Source organism: Pieris napi, chromosome 6, assembly GCF_905475465.1.
Source record: "Pieris napi chromosome 6, ilPieNapi1.2, whole genome shotgun sequence".
NCBI classification, from domain to species: Eukaryota; Metazoa; Arthropoda; class Insecta; order Lepidoptera; family Pieridae; genus Pieris; species Pieris napi.
The window spans coordinates 9,135,679-9,152,712 of NC_062239.1; the positions used below are offsets into that span (position 1 = coordinate 9,135,679).

At 32.4% G+C, this 17,034-nt stretch overlaps 1 protein-coding gene across 2 annotated transcripts; it reads right to left on the minus strand.

The window, feature by feature from the left end:
* Window positions 1-3,975: 3,975 nt before the first annotated feature.
* Window positions 3,976-16,812, minus strand: LOC125050497 (sorting nexin-27). Of its 2 annotated transcripts, none has more exons than XM_047650387.1 (9): window positions 16,506-16,812; window positions 13,131-13,233; window positions 12,039-12,312; window positions 10,689-10,786; window positions 9,798-10,044; window positions 8,673-8,836; window positions 7,125-7,308; window positions 6,332-6,504; window positions 3,976-5,384 (listed from the first exon to the last, which is right to left on the minus strand). In XM_047650387.1, exons 1-9 carry the CDS (start codon window positions 16,772-16,774, stop codon window positions 5,316-5,318), a joined length of 1,581 nt encoding a protein of 526 aa, XP_047506343.1. In that variant the 5' UTR covers window positions 16,775-16,812; the 3' UTR covers window positions 3,976-5,315. The 2 variants fall into 2 exon arrangements, with proteins under 2 accessions (XP_047506343.1, XP_047506345.1); XM_047650389.1 differs by lacking the exon at window positions 16,506-16,812 and adding an exon at window positions 14,349-14,678.
* Window positions 16,813-17,034: the final 222 nt, after the last annotated feature.

A 17,034-nucleotide genomic window follows, 5' to 3' on the forward strand; every position in this document is an offset into this window, starting at 1 on the left:
TGTGATGCAGTCTAAAAAGTAATATTAGACAGAAACACATATTTCAGTGTTGCGGTATTTTCTGCTAGTAGCGCGTTAATTGAACAAACTGAAATGAACAATTACTATTATAATGCAAATGCTAGAAATTGTTCTACAGCCTCCCTTAAGTGAGCGTTACAGATGCAGGCCTCCTCTAGACAATTCCATACTGAAAAGATAGTAAAAAAAATAAACTTTTGAATGATGCTTTATTTTTGTCGGTAAAAAATATCTGAACTTCGAAAGCAGAGATTCGCTGTTGCACCGCTAGCTACAGCCGAGTTGCCAAGATCATCCAAAGGAGACATACCTATTATACTTATTACGTGTACGAGAATTTGAATTAAACAAAACCTATTTTTATCTTAACGCCAAGCTAACCTATCTTCAATCAAATGGTACGAAAACTCAATAATGATATCGGATTTAAATCGCAAATAAAGTTGCATGACAGCCGAATATTACTTTAGAACTTTAGTCTGTAGCTAATAGAATTGATTTCTAATTCTAAAATGTATGCAGTATTTGTTTTTGTCTTCGGACCCGTCTCTTTCAGTGTCTTCCGTTAGTCCCCACAATAATCTAACACTTTTCACCTGCAGACCTGCAGTTAAACGGTGTTGCGAATAAAGCCACACCCATTATTCAGATACAAAGTGTCTCATCGAACTTGAGTGCGGAGCCTTGAGCTTAATTCATTAGCAAACAATAATTTCACATGAGCAGCTAACAACGCGCTAACCGCACGCGCACGACATACGTGAAATCATTTGTTATCACACTGATAATATTTAAGGCTGATTATATGCTAGTGAAGAAGAGAGTGAAGATTAATACTTGTTCTTGTGTTTTGCACGCATAAAGGCGTTTCTTAATTATATCACTAACATTATGCAAAAAAAATATTTTTTTTTTTAATTTCGTCTAATTATATGCAGCCTGAAGCAGCAAGTACGAGCAGTGTTGGCCTAGAGGCTTCAGCGTACAACTCTAATCCTTAAGGTTCGATTCCTGGCTGTGCACAAATGGACTTTTTATGCGCATCTAACACTCGCTCGTTCGACATTTGTCAAACAGAAGTCTGAAATAAAAATGATTAAAACGGTTGCAAATTGCAATTTGAGGCACTCGTATAGGGTTGTAGCTCCATTGGATTATTATTAATATGCAGTTTGACGGCACTCATTACTAAATCGTTTGAAATATGAGCCGAAATTTCGGAGGCACAACAAAAAGTACTTGCACAAACACCATTCTAAGTAATAGCTTCAAACCAATTTTTAAAGTGTCAATACAATGTAAGAATTTAATTTGAGCTGTAGAGATTAATAGAGGTACAAATTAAACACCATTTGTAGTACAATGCATTTATTTATGTGAATCTATACTGATATCTTATCGTTAGAATATTATATTTTAGACATGCTACAGGAAACTGGAATGTATATCCTAACACCAACTATTGGTTGACCGTATTCTATAGGAAACAAAGTTTAAATATGATAATACAAAATACATTTGCGAGATTTTTTAATACGTGTTATATCTCTGAACAAAAGGCACCATTAAAAGATGAAACAGAAAACGTTTAGACCCGTGAGTTTATAAACAATTAAATATAAATATAAAAATGCCGTAATCATGCATTAAAGACATATTTTGTGACACAGTTATAGCACCACACAAAACGTAAAAATTGGTGACTTGTATAATCACACCACACTAACATAATAATCTTGGAAATCTTGCATTGTGAAATAATAACACAAAACGATAAAAATTCACGAGAAATTACAAAATTGAATGATGCCATTATTTTAAATCAATATAATTTTATATGTTATACATTAAACAAATTAACAAGCAACAATTTTCATTAAAATCTCAAAGTGTTAAGTCTCACTTTATGTTTAATAAGATTTAATAGTAAATAGTACTTAAGTTAAAAATTTAAAACGCGAAGCACTTCGTTTATAGTTTTTATTGGTATTGTGAAGTATTTTAATAAAACACTTCACATTAACATCACTGACGTATCTCTGTAGAAAAAATTGTTTACAATTTGTATATTATATTTTCCTTGAAGTCCTCCAATGGAGCTGACACATTTTTGCGGCTATTTCAAGGTCTGCTGTGTCTATTATTTATTTCTTGTAGGATTAATATATAAGGTATTATCGAACGTAGCTCCCTCTATTGACGTCGAAAGTAAAATATGATATGAGTTACAAAATTACACCATGAGTATATCTTACAGATTAAAATATTATCAACTTTAATTGAAAGTTAACATGAACCTTACAGGTGATATTGCACATTTGTATAACAGATTGCATACAGACAGTTCATAGATTAGAGAACATTCCAAAATAGCTGCATAGAAACCATAGGTAAAGCAATAATATAAATTTATTGGTTGCGATAATTGAAAAGCAAGTACTATTTATATCTGTAGGATAAAATTCAGAATCGAGACGCGATTATAGTATGTCAAACACATACATAATTTTCCTGACGATTTTTTTTATTTTTTTGACTTTATCGCAACCAATTATAACTAAGTACAACTGTCATGATACTGATACTTACATCTAACGAATAACACATAAATTAATTATTTACAATAAACTATCACAATAAGCTACACTTACAAATACTGTATAATAGCATGCCATATTTTAACGGTTTTGAATATTCTTAATCAAAATAGTTGAAGCCGTCCAAAAGCCGTAGTTATTTAAAAAATAACTGGCCGCTTCAACGTCAACTTAAGCCAAGTGATATTGATTCTATAAGATTTAATCTATCAAAATTATATTAAAATTAAAAGTTTTATAAAAAATTTAATTACATTTTACAAACAATTCGTTGATCAAATTGAAACGCGTATTTCAAGTTTTAACAAATCATAAAAAAAATTGTAACATTCTAGTAACTTCTTACTTTATCACCAATATTTATTCAAAACCGTTAAAATTTTAAATATATACCAATATAAGTGAACAGTTTTACCCTAATATTTAGTTAAATCACACATAAATCAGGTTGCAACAAGCAATTGAATCTAGATGGCACCGATTTTTATATAATTTAATACTGCTACCTGCCACATAAGACATTTGACTCTAACCTCGACAGAATATGGCAAAACACAAACTCCCTTATTCATAAGTCTTTTCCGTTTTAACAAAAGTACCGTTTAAACTGTGTAAAATAATTGAAGATCTATTACGTACGCGCGTAAGAAGTTATACTTGTTTGGCATTATTAAAATTAGTTTTTGATTGCATGCAAATAATTAATTACAATTAAATAATCAAAGACTGGAAAAGGAGTCATTATAGTCAATAAAGTTCAGTTTACATTTGAAAAATTAAATAAATAAATATTTATTATTATTCTCTTACATTAAGTGTAACATAAATTCTATTATTATTCGAATGTTGTTTTTAAATTATGTCCAATGCCGTAGCATCTTCCGTGGGCAACTTCATTCTGTTAATTTTGTGTCACGGTGCGCGCGCATCGTAAAATTTCACTCTCATCAATTTTTCATAACGCGCCTAAAGAAGTATAACTTCAAAAATCAATTTCAAATAGGTTAAATGAACTCCTATAAACCAGAGACAATATGAAAAAGATTCTACACGGTATAAAGGTCGTAGCCCGATCGTTAACCTGATAATTTCATTGGACAACTATTCCGCGGAACAATCGATTCTCCGATCTGGCCACGACATGAATACGATTTATTTAGTGATGAGTCCAAACAAATGAATAATTAGCATTTAACGATACAAGCGCTATAAACAAGAACATTTCATGAAATGGCCAAACATTGAATGACATAAATTTTACGAAATAAATACGATTAGAGAGAATGGAATAAGTACTTTAGTTAAATCCGTATAAGACTAAATATATTTAAGGAGAATTTTTAAAACCGTCAAAATATTAATAAACATTTCTGAATTATAATATGGCCAAGCCTGTATAACAAAGTATCTATTACTACAAAACCCCCGTAACAAAACCCTCGATGAGACAATTAAAACACGATTTTGAAATCTAGGATATTCTTACATTATAAAGATACAAAATTATGCTATAAATAAAATTAACTATTTCCCTTTCGTTATCCGCTAATTGACATATATCGTTCAAGTTTAACTTAAATTAATTACTAACGAGATATGTAAGGCGGTTAAAAACAAGCGGACGACACGACTAATGATTTAACAATTAAACACTACAATTTTTTTTAAATGACACTACACTAATAAATTTTGATGAGATCTTTCTCTAAATCCAAATACGAACGGACGTGTGGCTTCGCCGACAGTCGGCGCTCGAGTAACGAGCGTACATCTTTGGGAGCGTTCAAGTATTACGTAACGAATTTTAGGGGGGGGGGGAGGGTCCTTTTGTAAAACGTTACGATGCGGGGCGGGGATCGAATGACGCGTTATTGTTAATATTATATTCGACTTTCCAGTACTTTACACGTCATAATGGTGACTTTTAGATCTAAAGAGTCACTAGGTGGTCACGAAACGTCTTACTATACTTGGGTACAGAAAAACGTCACGGCGCGTTACATGGGGGGGAGGAGGTGTCAATAATCTCCAAAAATTGCGTGACGTAATACTTGAACGCTCCCTCAAGATAAATGTTATCGGCACTTGATTTTGGGATGTGGGGGATTTTTTCTAATACATTTATTTTTCATATAAAAATGAAACTATTGTATTTACTAGATTCTGTTAAAATATTAATTCTGGGCAGTATTTGTGAACGTTGGCACCGCATTGATCTGTTTGTGACATCTTACACATATTTATTGAATTACATAGTAGATACTTAGCCATAATTAAGTATATAATTTACTATAATAGTCATACAACTGTATTTCGAAATACCCTCTCTTAAACGCTAGTGATTAATAGGCTTATATACTATAATATTGATTAAATTTTCAAATACTAAATACGTTAGAATCAGCGTATAAAAGAGGGTACATGTAAAATATTTAGCGATTATAAGTACGTGGTATTTAGTAACGAATTATTTTCAATTTTTTATCTGTTTCTTCTGTGATTAATATAAATGAATATTTAATTATATTACTTCGCCAATATTACGATATCGTGTTAGGGGAATGTATTTAATTAAAAATTGAGTTTTGAGTACATAGGTCGAATTTCTAATACATTTCCTTGTTCTATACCTTCGATTTAAGACCCCATGTCCGTAGAAATAAATACTGGATATAACTTTCTGGAAGCAAGTAAAGCTTATTCACCTGTGTCCACCCATTTTGCCTCCTCCGCTATTCTGTCCATACAGTTGCACAAGAATTGATACTGAAATTGAAGTAATACATTTTGAATAAGGGAGCGTTCAAGTATTACGTAACGAATTTTGGTAGGGGGGGGGGTCCTTTTGTAAAGCGTTACGATGCGGGGCGGGGATTGAATTACGCGTTATTATTAAGATTATTTTCTACTTACACCACATAATAGTAACTAAAGAGTCACTAGGTGGTCACGAAACGTTTTACTAGACTTGGGTACTGAAATACGTTACGGCGAGTTCATGGGAGGGGGGGGGGGGTCAATAATCTCCCTAATTTAAAAATTCGCTTTTTAAACCTGTCACATCGAAAACAAAATAACTACGAATGTTCTGGAAAGTACTGTAAAATATTATGACAACCGAGAACTAAAAACCAAGGATTTTCAGTTATTATTACTTTTTAATGTGGAATTGTTTTTTTAATGATAGTTTTCTTTGTCTAATGTTTCTAACAAAGAAATTGTATGGACACTTTGTGTGAACAAAATTTGTATGGAGGTATACCGTTCTCCTTTTTTAGTTTGTAGGAAATATTTCCAAAAGTTCATTAGCATAATAGATTATTTCTAATAATCATCTTTTCCCGTAAAAACATTAATTAAGATTGTGATTTTGAGATTAAGAAAGAGTGATTTAAACTAATTCCCCTTTTCTGAATCTCTCTCTAGACGGAGTATATCTTTTACAATTAAATATTTTCCCACCCCTATAGCCATAAAACTGCCACATCTTGCTTTCCTAAATTTATTTTAAAAACCAGCCAATTGTGGAATCAATTTCCACTGAATATCTTTCCCAAGAAATTTGACGACTCTTTAAGGAAAGGTAGTTTCTTAAAAGACCAGTAACAAACTCATAAATTTTCCTTTGGTGTCCATAGGTTGTGGTAGTCTTTTTAACACACATTTGGTATTTATTTTAAATACTTTTTTTTAATTTTTTTTTAAATACTTACATATGGCGTGTGTAATATGAGTGGCCTCCTCCGTCCATAGACAACAGTAGCTGCCGCTGCCTCGTCGTCAGCGCGCCAGGATCGGACCTCATTCCAGCCTATTTCCACACTTGAACCTTCTTGTTCCGCAGACCCACTTTCGAAAAACGCTGACAGCTTCATACCTGACCACCCTGTAATGTATAATCTTTATATTACTTCACATAATTCGATAAAATTTATACTGTATAATGTTTATTTGGTTGAACGTGCAAGTTTACAAAAATTATTCGATTTTTTTTTAATTTTTATTTATACGCACATAATTTATACAAAGATATATTATTCACATACGCTACGATCGAAACCGCGGGACACAGATAATAGTAATGACGATAATAATAATATCTGCCTCTTTTCATCATAGCGTAAAAATAATTTGACAGAAAGAGACGAAATATGTACTTGAGTTAAAATAGTGCAATAAGACGACCTTAGCTAGGTGAGGGGTACCGGGTTCGATTCCCGGTTCGATTATTTCGTTTATTTTAAATTTGTTCTCGGCCTTTGGGAGGGTTGTGCGGTACCGGGCGAGTGCTTAAACCGTACATGGAGGACATGGTCGAATTTCTAAAGACAAGCACGAATTATAAAAAATCCTATACTTGACGCTGGCTAATGCAAAAATCGTGCCAGAGCCATAAAAAAAAGACGACCTTAATATTCATGATAATAATTTTAATGAATATTATGACATTTTCACTAATAAGGTTCTTCGTAACGAAAGTACGCGTGCACACCGACGTATACGTACCGAGCGTCACAGCAAGAGCCGCGTGCGTGTCCGTATGCGCGGGCGGGAAGGCGATGTGGGAGTATCCGGGAAGCGTACGCGCCAATGCTAAATAGTCAGAAGCGCGACGAACTTCCTGCAGAGCCTTAAGTTGATACAAACGCGCACCTGCTACGCACACGCCGCGATTCACGTCTTCCACTGCCTGTAAATCAAAACATACAAATTATAATTAATAATAAATTGTGAAAGTAGGATTCTTTGATATATTTATTTCAGTATGAGATTTTAAAACTACAAAAAAATCATTAAAAATTTCTATGATTCAAGACATTACTACAATCAGATGCTTCAACTGGAATTACTCTTTAATTCAGTCGCAATATTTTTTTTAAATATCACCATAGATTTATTATATACAGTGTAATTTCTTTATAACGAATTTCAAGGGACCGATCATTTTCTTCGTTATAGAGGTCGTTCGTTATAGGAAAAGAAGTGAAAAAACAACCAATTTAACCAATTACAATAATTTATATATTTATAATAGATAGATGACAATGGTGCGTTTAGTAACTGAGACCAAAATTTCCTACAGACAATGTAATCTAAGAATAATGGCACACGTTAATACAATAACGTTATTTACGTTTTTATAATAAACTACCTAGCCACATTCAAGAACTAAGCTTTAATAAATTCAAAAATTGTATAAAGCGGAAACTTTGTCAAAAGCCTTTTATACTGTTAAAGAGTATATTGAGGACAAAAAGGCTTGGGATTGAGCTGCTCCAATAATTTTACACAATGTTGATTTAAATACCTTTTTACATATTCTATACAATGACATGAATATTTACTTTGTAAAGTATTACTTATACTATTTTTAATTATTGTGAATGTGAAGACTATGTGGATCATTGTTTTTTATTTATTGTATCCTTTTCTCAGTTTTAGTCATAGTCTTGACAGTTTGAGTAATTTATGCGGCCTACCCAAATATCTTTTCTTTGGTATTGTTCGTCGAATCGTTAAGCTCCTTAAGTTTAGAGTTGAGCTGCACGATTACTGACAAATGCGTGCACTGACTTGTCAGGTCCACTCAAACTGTGGGGTTCTTTCCTCAAAAGACCATTTCAGACTGAAATCTACATGGTCTTCACGTGATCTGACCAAGATTATGTCTGGACTTTAAGAGACTGTGACCTCTGAGTTTGTTTCGGCGTTTCATCTCAGAGTAGTCAGATAGGAAACGTCGAACTCATCTAGTTTAAAAAAATATATGCTTGACGTGTAAAAGTGTTTGTACAAACCTACTTACGGAAAATAAATTATTTATCAATTAACAATAACAAAGGCGAGACGGCCTCAATAGGTTAGTTTTGTAATCTGATTATAAAAACAATTACACTTAAGTATGTTTTTGATGTTTAAATAAGAAAATGTTGCCTTATAAAGAGTGAATGAATGTATGGCTTTGTGTTAAACCAACCAAATTTTATATTTTTTTGCGTTATACACAGTTTTTTCTCAAAAATATCAAAAACAATGACACTATCTGGTATTTACCTGCCAAAATATAAATTCTGCTGCCTTAGTGTCCTCGGAAATGACGGACAGTTCCGTGTGAGGGTTGAAAAGCCACTTGCGTAGTGAAAGGCATGACGAAGACGCGGTAGAATAGTTCTGAATATACAGAGAGTGGGGACATTCGTTCGGTTGCAGTTTGCGCTCTGGAAAGGACCAAAGTTTATTTATTTAAAATGCTTGCCAAGACTATACTAATATCTTTTACATAAAATAAATTCTGAAAATTTTTAGGAAAATCTATTTTACACTGAGGGAAGCATGCAGATGTCCAGACTATAGGACCATAAATAAGAGAGGAGCGTGCCACTGTCATCCATGACGTAATTTCGATTGCCGACTGTACACCAATATCTTGTCTATGTGCGCATTTAACTCTCGCTCGTCGAAAGAAACAATCGCGAGAATACCGTCATACTTTTAGGAACGAAGTCTACTAGTCTACTTGGTTATAAGAAAAAAAAAAACAAATGATCACGAAACAGATATAGATATCTGTGGCCCAGACCTTAAAAGCTGCGCCACTGGTTTATATATTAGAAAAAGTCACCTAGATGGCGCTATCTAGTTTATTTCCAAGAAAACTTTTACAATCCAGAAACTTAAAATTCGCTATAGCCAACAAGCAATCCCTTCCAGAGTACCAAAGTATCTTTTTCTTTTTAAAGTTATACTTCTTTAGGCGCGTTATGAAAAATTTATGAGAGTGAAATTTTACGATGCGCGCGCACCGTGACACAAAATTCAGTATGGGCGCCGAGCGTGCGCGTATTAAACAAATAAAGCAGTTTTAATTATTTTGTCAAAGAAATTTAGCAATGCTTTTTCACAAAGACCTATTTATACTTAGTTAAAAGGTTATGAAACATACCTAGTTATTAAATTGAATTAATAATATAATATAATAATAATTATTATTAATATTAATTAATAATTGAATAATATACTAAATATTAAATATTGTTAAATTATTAACGCCTAATATTGATTATTTATTATTTAATATTTAAAAAAAAATAAAGAAAGCCAAAGAAGTATAACTTCTTACGCGCGTACATAAGTACACGCACCATTTTTTTTTTAAATTGACATACAAAAGAAACATACCAAAATTATACTCGACTATCTCAAACAGGTAGAAATATTTCTGCACTTGTTTAGAGAGTCCGATCTTATCACATACAGCTCGGTACACATCATCAGCGTTGGTTGACTTGAGGACAGCCACGGTGACCACTTCTCTGTCCGGTAGGAGCACCTTCAGGTCTACTGGAGATGGATTTGAACTATCATCTGAATCTGTGAGGAACTCTTGTACCGCATCCGATTCAGCTATCACACGGACTGCACACACCTGTGGGTAAACGGGATCTATACTGTTGTGCACACAAATGTGTGCACAACAAGTTAGTCAAATGACTAACTGCTCGAACTAGTTCTATATAGTGATTTTAGCAGGAGACAGAATATACAACAGAATTACAAATTGGTATCTTACGGATGTAGCCAACTAGGACTATAATTTAGAAGGTCAAATGAGGACTCATTTGGTCTTCTAAATAAAGAAAAATATAAGAAACTTTATTCCATCTTTTAGCGGATAAAGCGCTCAGCCTTTTAATCGGAAACAAATAAGGCGTTCAAGTATTACGTAACGAATTTTGGGGAAACTTTTGTAAAACGTTACGATGCGGGGCGGGGATTGAAATACGCGTTATTGTTAATATTGTTTTCGACTTTCCAGTACTTTACACCACACATAATGGTAACTTTTATGTATAAAGAGTCACTGGGTGGTCACGAAACGTTCTACTATTGGGTATAGAACGTTACGGCGCGTTACATGGGGGGGGGGGGGGTTGTCAATAATCTCGCGTAATACTTGAACGCTCCCTTTGACATTAATCAAACCCATTACACTCCATGTACTATCCACATAGTCAAAGGCGGTTAATTAATTATGTATTATCTAAATTAATTATGATGAAAATTACTCACTTTTTCTAAATACTGTTCAAGGCCCCTCCTTCTCCCATCTAGTTGCTGTTCACTCAGTGTGAAAGGCCATTTTCCTGGTAGCTTTGGGAAATTGAAGCCTGCAAAATTTAGGAGCTAATTGGCAAACTGAATATATCCATAAGAATAATAAGTGGAACGAAATAATTCATCAGGCAAATCTTCTTAAGAAGTATGATTAAAGAAACAAGACTTGATGAGAGTTGACCAAGAATCCATTTTAATTCACTGTAAACAACTGGATTTCATCCGCTATAACATTTTAAAATTCATCATTTTGTGTATCATATTTGTATAACAATTTGCGTAAATAGTTCAGACGCGATATTTATTGTAGATCAGAGATCGTACGAGAGGACCGCCTAGAGATAGATACAATACTAGGCTACGCTTTTTCAAGATACCTCTTTTCTTCAATTAACCTTTATGATTTATTTTTTTACTGGCATTTGCAAACACCATAATCATGGCTCCATAATAATTGGTATTAATTCCTTTTTCCGCAAGAGTCCACTACTCAATAGTGTAGCTGTTAACCCAACCCAATATCTTCCATGTTCGTCTCAGGAGTACTTATTACTTACTTCGGTAAACTAATTAAACACAAGAACTACAGTAGAATCCGGATAAAACGACTTCGCTTGTAACGACTAACCGGTTTTAACGACGATAATGTTTACTCAAGTTAGGTTTCATAGTTGGGAAAACACAACCGTTTAGTCCGACTCCGGTTTAAGCGACCAACTGCTTATAGCGACCATTAATTATTATATTCGTCCGGTTATAACGACGCGCAATGTTTTGTTTACACAACCTACGCATCAATACTACCAAGTACCGACTCTCTATCTGAAGGCTGCTGAAACGCCCAATGTAAGTTCAGACTTAATTAGAATATGAAAATTAATGATGTCACGAATTCACAATACTGTACGAAGTTCTTACTACCGAACAAAAGTTTGTCAAAAAAAAACAAATAACAGACTTTCTATGTTAGTAACAGAGTTTTTCGTGTAGTGCGTGTGTATGTAATTTATCTCTTTGTATTACAGTACATAATGTTCCTGTTTCTAATTTGGAATGCGTAAGTACCATGAAAATAAAGTATATGTGATAATATATCCTACAAAAGGATTTATTTACCTAAATAGGAAAATCAAACTTTCGCAATTATACTACATATACCATATTTATTCGTAAGTATATATGTACTTTAGAAATAATCCTGCCGTTTTGTACGTCATCCGGTTAGTACGACATAGTATCGCCGATCCCTTGAATATCGTTATATCCGGATTCTATGTAGGTTGAACTGATATGACAGATTCTTACCAACAAACTCCTTTCTCAGTACTTGATGTAGGGCAGCAAATTCTCGATACCGTCGACTACACAGATGTCTACCAGCCATATGCACGTTGAACGCGACATAGGATCGCCCCGTGTTTCTTTCCATAATTATCCGGTAGTCTGGGATTGATACCGGAAGGGATCGTTTGTCGGTATAGTCGTAACGCTGGTAGACAGTAGCGCGTGAGTTCGCGGCCCCTCCGATAACACCTACTGGGGCTGAGCCATCGTCGCATGGCTCTAGTCTTTCTGCTTCCTGTGTACAATAAAAAATATTTTGTTTACCTACAATTTAATCAAACAATTATTCAATTATTTAACGTTACTTTTTAAGATTTATTTAACTATTCATATTGAATATAAATTTATAACTACAGTGTAAACTCTATGTAACGACAACCTCCTTAAAGCGTCGAAATCAATTGGATTTGGTTGGTTTAGCTTGTCTACCATACAATGATACTCTCTACATAGCATTACACCCACGCTCAACAACGCCAATTAAAAAATAATAAGCACTTTATAAGTTGCCAAAATTAGTTAAAACTGCGGAGCTGTGTACGTTCATTAGTCTTTATTGTCCTAGCCGATAATAAACTCGAATTTCGACATCATACGTTCTGAACTTTCTGAGAAATCCGTTCGTTTGCTTACAAATTGGGATTGCCGTGCTTTATCACAAAGATGCCTCAACATAGTAAGATATAAATAAAATAAGTTAAAAATACAACATATTTGCTGGTACAGCACAAGCGTTATAGCATAGCGTACTAACACTAGTCTGAAATAAACTTTATCTTGTTCTAATACAGTTTTTTCTACTTTCCGTTTAACGACAACTCTCTGTAACATCAAAATGTGCACAGTCCCTAAAATGTCGTTATATAGAGTTTTCACTGTATATAGTTTGGTTGTTTGTATGGTTAACAGGTTTTTGCATCTGCTTTATAACTATTGTTGTAAACAGCAAGACTACAATAACAATTTGTATGAGTTCAATCGGACTTTTGAACTAGAGTACTGAATAAACCAATACGTCGGTGGAGGCCCTAAAAAATAAAGATTCTAAAGTACCTTTGGAGTAACAGAAATAACAGTAAGAGTCAAACAGTCTCCTCCAGACTTGATGAGATCCACCACTTGTTTGTGAGTTGCACCTTCCACGTTTACGCCATTTCTGTAAGCCGAGAGAAAGGTAAATGATCATAACACTTTTATTTGTTAATCAAAAAACTAAATCTTAATATATATAAATTACGTGTCACGTTGTTTGTCCGCTATGGACACCTAAACTACCGAACCGATATCAATTAAATTTGCACACCGTGTGTAGTTTGATCCAACTTAAAAGATAGGATAGCTTAAATCTCAATTTATACCCGCAATATTATTTTATTGCAAAATATGTATTTAGTATTTGATACAATTCTAACAGATGGCGCTGTGTTAAAAGTACCAACGTTTCACATAAGTTCTCCTACCGTTTTCCTTGAATAGTTTACTACTATGTAATATAACAAAAACCTTAGCCACAGCAACGCTTGGCCGAGTCTACTAGTTGTATATATAAACAAACTTTAATTGCACCATGCCCAAACCAGATAATACGGTAGTATAATATAAAAAATCATATTCATTAAAAACATTTTTGGATAAACAATAATACCTACAAAGATATCGTCATTGAAACTAAAGCCATAGTAACGTATTACTTACGTACGTATTTTGAATCTAAATCAATACATTTTAGGTATAAAAAACAATCATTTGTCTATAATTAATAATTATACAATATCAAATGCCTTGTTGATGTGGACATTGTTCTAATAAATAACTGTACAGATATTACTGTGTTTATTTTGAATTATCTGCTTACGTAGGTGTTAGTAATCCCTTCATCCCATTATTTGATATATTATAGAGTTATACACCGGATTAGATAGAAAATATTTTAGCATTATATACCTTGCTCCAAGCACACTATATGAATACTAATTATATTAATAAATTTACGGAAAATGGACTGCGCAATTAGATAACAGAAATTGATAAAAGGGATAAATTAAAAAAGTTAAATACGTATGCCATGATGGTTATAGACATTTTAAGAGTCATATTCACACTAGTCTAAAGCTTTACACACTTACAAAAAAAATTATTGCTTAACCATGGTACACTATATATCTAATTACAAGTGTGAATAATTGAATTTGTTAAAATAAGGGGCGTCGTATAATTGAATTTCACACAAAGTCTTGAGCACCAAAATAATGTATGACTTAATATATTTACCCAGCTTTACTGGACGGAATTTCCAGGTCATAGATTTCAAATCCAGTGTGATTGCAGTAATAAAAACAATATTGGAAGTCTCCAACACCACCTCTTTGTACAGACATTTTATATTGCACAATTCTTTGAAACAATTTTTTTTTTATATTCAACCACCCATTTAACAAAACTCATAAAGTTGTTTTCTAATTCTACATTAATAAAGCAGTTATTTTTAATTTTATCATGTTAATTACTATTATGATAAAATAAACACAATTAATATCAAATTATATATAAAAATAAAAACCAACTATTAAACAGTATTCAGACACATGTCTACTACACAACTAATTTATAATCTAAACATAACTAACGATGTAATGATCTATTTATTATAATTGTCTCATTAATAGACACTATATTGAGAACAACAAAATTGACATTCGATAAATTGAATGTGTGCTAGGGTGATGAAATAGTTTGTAATATTACTGTTTGTGTATTCTAGCATGGAATATAAATTGTATAGATTGCTAGTGGTAGAAACATATGAATGCGAACACAGAAAGGAATAATTTTATATATAAACTATTTAAATTAACTCATTTCAACAAACAGCTACATGTATTATATTGTATGTACAATAATAAAAAGAATCTTATCACAAACAATAAATTTAAGTTAAGAAATGTAGTTCATTTTGATAGCAATCTCATTGTATTTATAAAAATACTCAAAATTAATTTTTATAAATTTCAGTTCTATACAAAATGCTTTTATTATTTATTATTGGAAAAATTAAGTATTACTTATTGGGTATCCACCCAGTATTTTTTTTAATTTCATTCTTTTCTGATATACAAAGAGGAAAATCATAGTATAATATATTTTTGTTAACCAAGTACATGTAGATGCATTTAATATGAAGAATGCAATTTCTTGTCTAGATAAGGACTTAAATAGGTTAATGGAGCATTATTTATATATGTACACACATGATAAAATATTAACCAGTAAAGATGCATGGGTCAATAGGTTTTATGTAATTACTAGAGTGAATTTGCTAATGATTCCTTATGATTGTAAGATTAATCTTCTTATCTAAGATTCTATTTGGATGGGTATTCTAATTAAAATAATTTTATCTTACAGTACATTGCAGTATGTGGAATATACTGTAATAGTCTTTGGTTTAGTCAACTACCACACAATAAATCAAACTTCTTTAACATAAATAAAGTAATATTAAAATTATTGTCATTTGGGGTCTAGACTCATGACAATGATGACTTGTAAATATTTTAATATTTATGTTTTTATCCAACAGAAATTTTATTTCATCTTGATACTCCTGTAATAGTTTATTATTTTTATAGTTTAAAGCAGTAGTTGGAATATAAAAAGTATTCTTCAGCAAATACTTTACTAAACAGTTCTAAAAGTCTAATGGTGGGCATTTAATAATACAATCATGTCATAAGGAGCTCAAAAGTATTTTATTATATGGGATATGGGATGTATTTTTTAGTAGTGGTAACATCCTATATCTCAAACTAGCAGAAATCTATAGTGTATATATTTAAATCCCATGTATTATGTGTTCCATTAACTTTAACAATATAAAGTCTCTATCATTACTTTATGAAGTTCATTCCATATGTGTAGGTGTGGATGACATAAAACAATCTAATCAGACATTTAATTTAATATTTGTTTAAATAAATAGGTATTTATAAATGAATATCCCTTACTATGAAATTAATTATTTAGATATTTGTTTATGAAAATATTTGGATCATCAGGAAATAATAAAAATTACATTTACATACTCACCTTGTCCTAACCTAAAGGTCCCCTTGTAACCATTAATTGACGATTAAAATAGTTAAATTTAATCCGTTCTGAATAGTAAAGGTTTCAAGAATAAGAGTATTATGTAAATGTAAAAAAAAGTATGGAGCCAGTCTTGGTCAAATTTATTTTAAGGAAATATTTGAAAAATGTAATAAGATGTGGTTTGTGTCTTAGAGACTCATTCTTATGCTAATGAACTTTATGTTTAGTAACATTTTAAATTCTAGTTCGTTGCAACGCCGATGAATGGAAATCCCCAGAAAATCGTTATTATTGACTGGTTGGAGCAGTTAGTCAATAAACGAATTAGAAGTTACTTACACTTCAAGTATTCGATCTCCTTTCCGAATGCCAGCTTGTTCTGCCGCACCCTGCTCCAATACAGCGCTAACATGCTGAAGAGGTGCATACAACTCCCCATTAATAGACCTCAGCTGCCCACCCTCAGAAACTTGACCGCGCACGTTAAAACCAAAACCTGTTTCTGTTTTATATATTGTAACACGCCGGGGGCCATTATTTGATGTTAAATTCCTATTATTTCTCTCAGGCCTAACAATATTGTTTTTATCGGTTTCTGTCTCGGCCATTTTGGACAATTGATGGCACTTTGGCACAGATTGCCACCACTTCTAAAACCTACATCTTGACGTTCATTTCGCGACAGATTATACAAGATGACTATAGTGCCACCTATGTGCGACTATTACAATCATAAATTAGATTTGGAATAAAATTTTATTGCATTTTAATCATGACAATATTTAATTAATTTAGTAAAACTTCAATATTGATATAATTTATCAATAAACAGTAATATAACTTCATTAACAAAATATTAAACAAGAAA